Genomic DNA, 2,916 nt, shown 5'->3' with positions numbered 1-2,916 from the left:
CATATCGTATATATATTCATTCATATGAGGAGGTCCCCGGTCGGCCCTATAAAGAAACAAGTAGAGGGCACATGTTTATTTATGGCTATTGAGTTATGACCATAGATATCATTCATCGCACATTTACATAAATTAATATTGATAAAATGCATGGTCAGTAATGTTCAAAGTTTTGGTAGATAGCTTGGCAGGCGAGGCCTAGCTAGCTAGCTTCATATCACCGAGTTTTTAACTTATATGTATGTATATAATCTGATGTTATTAATTGAATCTAACACAAACCATATAAATCCTTAAGGAAAAGTAAAAAAGGCCAGGAAGTTGTCACAATTTCTCGTAATCATGCTAATTAAATAAAAAAATGAAAAATAAATCCTTTTTTCAATAAGATTTCCCCGTTGACCATTTCATGTTACCAAAAGATGATGCTCAAAATTATATATAGATCTGTTTTTTTTAAAATAAAATAAAATAAACTTAACATTTCCAGCGTGCATAACTAGAAAAGAGGATAATTAGCATCGGATATTAACATCAGAATAATTTAGATGCAATTTTAGTAACAGATTAGCAACGAATTGTATATATAATAATTTTTTAATATTAGCAACGGATTTAGCAACGAAAATTCAGATACTAAAAAATAAATTAATATATTAAGAATCAGCAACGGATTTTCCATTGCTAACATAATTGTTGATAAAAACTTTTAAATTTTAACTTTTATAAAAAAAAAAAAAATAATATTTACGTGTTAATTATTTATTGATCCATCTATACCTATACCTAAAAACAAAAGAGAACCCACACAAACAAAATTTCTTCATTCTTCGAGAGAACCATTGTCCCTTTCTTTACTGCTCCAGAAACCAAACTCACTTTCCCTTTCAATTCCTTCTCTAAAAACCTATCTCATGCGTCATTTTCCACAATTTGTCATTTTCCTTTCTTCTCCAGTTAATTTAGGCTTCCAAAAATTCCATCTTGCAGGGAACAAGGTGAAAAATTAAAATAACAGGTATAATTAAAAATTCATATTTTAGAGATTATGTTTATAATTTAGAGAGAATATATATTGTTGCTAATAGGCTCTTTTTTTAGTAGTGGTGTACAAAAACAATATAACAAGTGAAGAAACATTGGATGTGATGCTAAAACTATACTATGTATATATTTATTAACTACTACGGAACGATCGAGCTAGCTAGCTAGCATATTGACTTTCTCACCAGCACTATGCCCAGGGTGAGTTGTAACAACCAAGTCTTTTGGAAGTTTTGAGAAGTACCCCGTGAAGCTGTGAGAGGATTGATATATTTAGATGTTCAAAGCCGTCATGGCTGACCACCGACCCCATCAAAATTACCCCCTTAAGAAACATACCCAGACTTCATCCACGTCAATCCTGAATAAGGCTCCCTTGTTTATTTAACCCCTCCTCTCTCTTATCTTCTCCATCCAAAACCCAAAAATACTCGAGCAATCCAAACTTCATATATTTTATCTCTGTCTCTCTTCAAATGGGATATGCAGTGTTTCCATGCTTCCATCAAAGCTCAAGATCTTCAGTGGTGAAGCTAATCTTCTGGGAAGGAACCACAAGAATCTTAACGGGCAGCAACAAACACATAGCTGGAGAGATCATGTTTCAGAATCCAGACAAAATGGTCTGCCATGCAGATTCTTTCTTCATTGGTCATCCTGTTCCATCCCTAGCCATTGATGATGAGCTCATGCCAGGCCAAACCTACTTTGTCCTTCCATTAGATCGCTTTGCATGCAATGTTTTGTCAGCTTCTTCTCTTGCAGCCTTCAGCTCTAGCCCTAAACGAACCCCTATTAATTTCGGCGAGTCTCCTTTCCAGTACATAAAGGGTGCTGGGGGTAGGGTTATGATTAAGGTTGTGCCAGAATTCATAACAAGGCTTATAAATAGAGGTGGAGATCAAGATCAAACAGGTTCTACTAGCCCTGGTAATAGTTTTCTTTGTAGCACTCCAGAGTTGAAGAAGCATTATGAACAGCTGGTTGGATCAAAAGAACAAACATGGTCACCTAAACTTGAGACTATTTCAGAGTACAAAATAAGGTACTCTCCCTGCAGGTTTACAAGGTTGAAGTGGAAACAAAACGAGAAGGCATAAATTAGTATTCTACAATTCCATGTAGCTAGAGTATGCAATTACTTGGAAGATAGAGATGGATTAAACAAACATACATTAGTGATTGAGAAGTCTAATACCAAAAACTGGTAATTTTCTCCTTGCAATTTGATTATCAACTGTACATAAAATGTGATCAAATATATTTGTGTTCAAGAGCAAGTACTTTCTGCGTCTGCAACATTATATATATATATATATATATATATATATATATATATATATATATATATATCTACTCGAGCACATCTTGATGCATGTGTGGAATGCAAGAACACCAATCTGATTAAAAGCGAAGAAATTAAGGATAGACAGTCGATCTTTGAATCACTGTAATCAGCCTGTCCAAAGTTTCCAAAGGTATGCCTATGCTCTGAACTCCCGTAATTAAAAGAGATGGCATGTATACCTATACATGTGTTTTGTACTAATTGATTAGAATAGACAGTACATATTATGGGACTCCAAATTGTTTCATTTCTCTTAATATAATCTATTTTGATATATTCATTCATGAAAAAAGAGAAAATTTTCATATCATCTTGCAAAAGAGCTATCTTTACGTATGTGGTAATAACAAGTATAGATGATCTATAGCCGAATGTCAAAGGGCTAGCTAGCAAAGTAAGCATGTGGCCTTTTCTCTTTCTGCAATAGTACGTACGTTTACTAGGAGAAACATTTAAATCTCTTTTGTTTCTCTGTTCTTGAGATTGTTTGTTCTCCGTCCTAAATGGTTTCTTGGGGAGTGCTT

At 34.0% G+C, this 2,916-nt stretch overlaps 1 protein-coding gene across 1 annotated transcript; it reads left to right on the top strand.

Annotated features, from left to right (window-relative positions):
• Positions 1-1,401: 1,401 nt before the first annotated feature.
• LOC7475017 (uncharacterized) lies at positions 1,402-2,324 on the top strand. Its single transcript, XM_002313217.4, has one exon. It carries the CDS (start codon positions 1,521-1,523, stop codon positions 2,142-2,144), a length of 624 nt encoding a protein of 207 aa, XP_002313253.3. The 5' UTR covers positions 1,402-1,520; the 3' UTR covers positions 2,145-2,324.
• The last annotated feature ends 592 nt before the right edge of the window (positions 2,325-2,916 follow it).

This window comes from Populus trichocarpa, chromosome 9 (genome assembly GCF_000002775.5).
Source record: "Populus trichocarpa isolate Nisqually-1 chromosome 9, P.trichocarpa_v4.1, whole genome shotgun sequence".
In the NCBI taxonomy this organism is placed as follows: Eukaryota; Viridiplantae; Streptophyta; class Magnoliopsida; order Malpighiales; family Salicaceae; genus Populus; species Populus trichocarpa.
The sequence above is the reverse complement of the archived record's forward strand: the minus strand, read 5'-3'. Positions and strand labels throughout refer to the sequence as shown.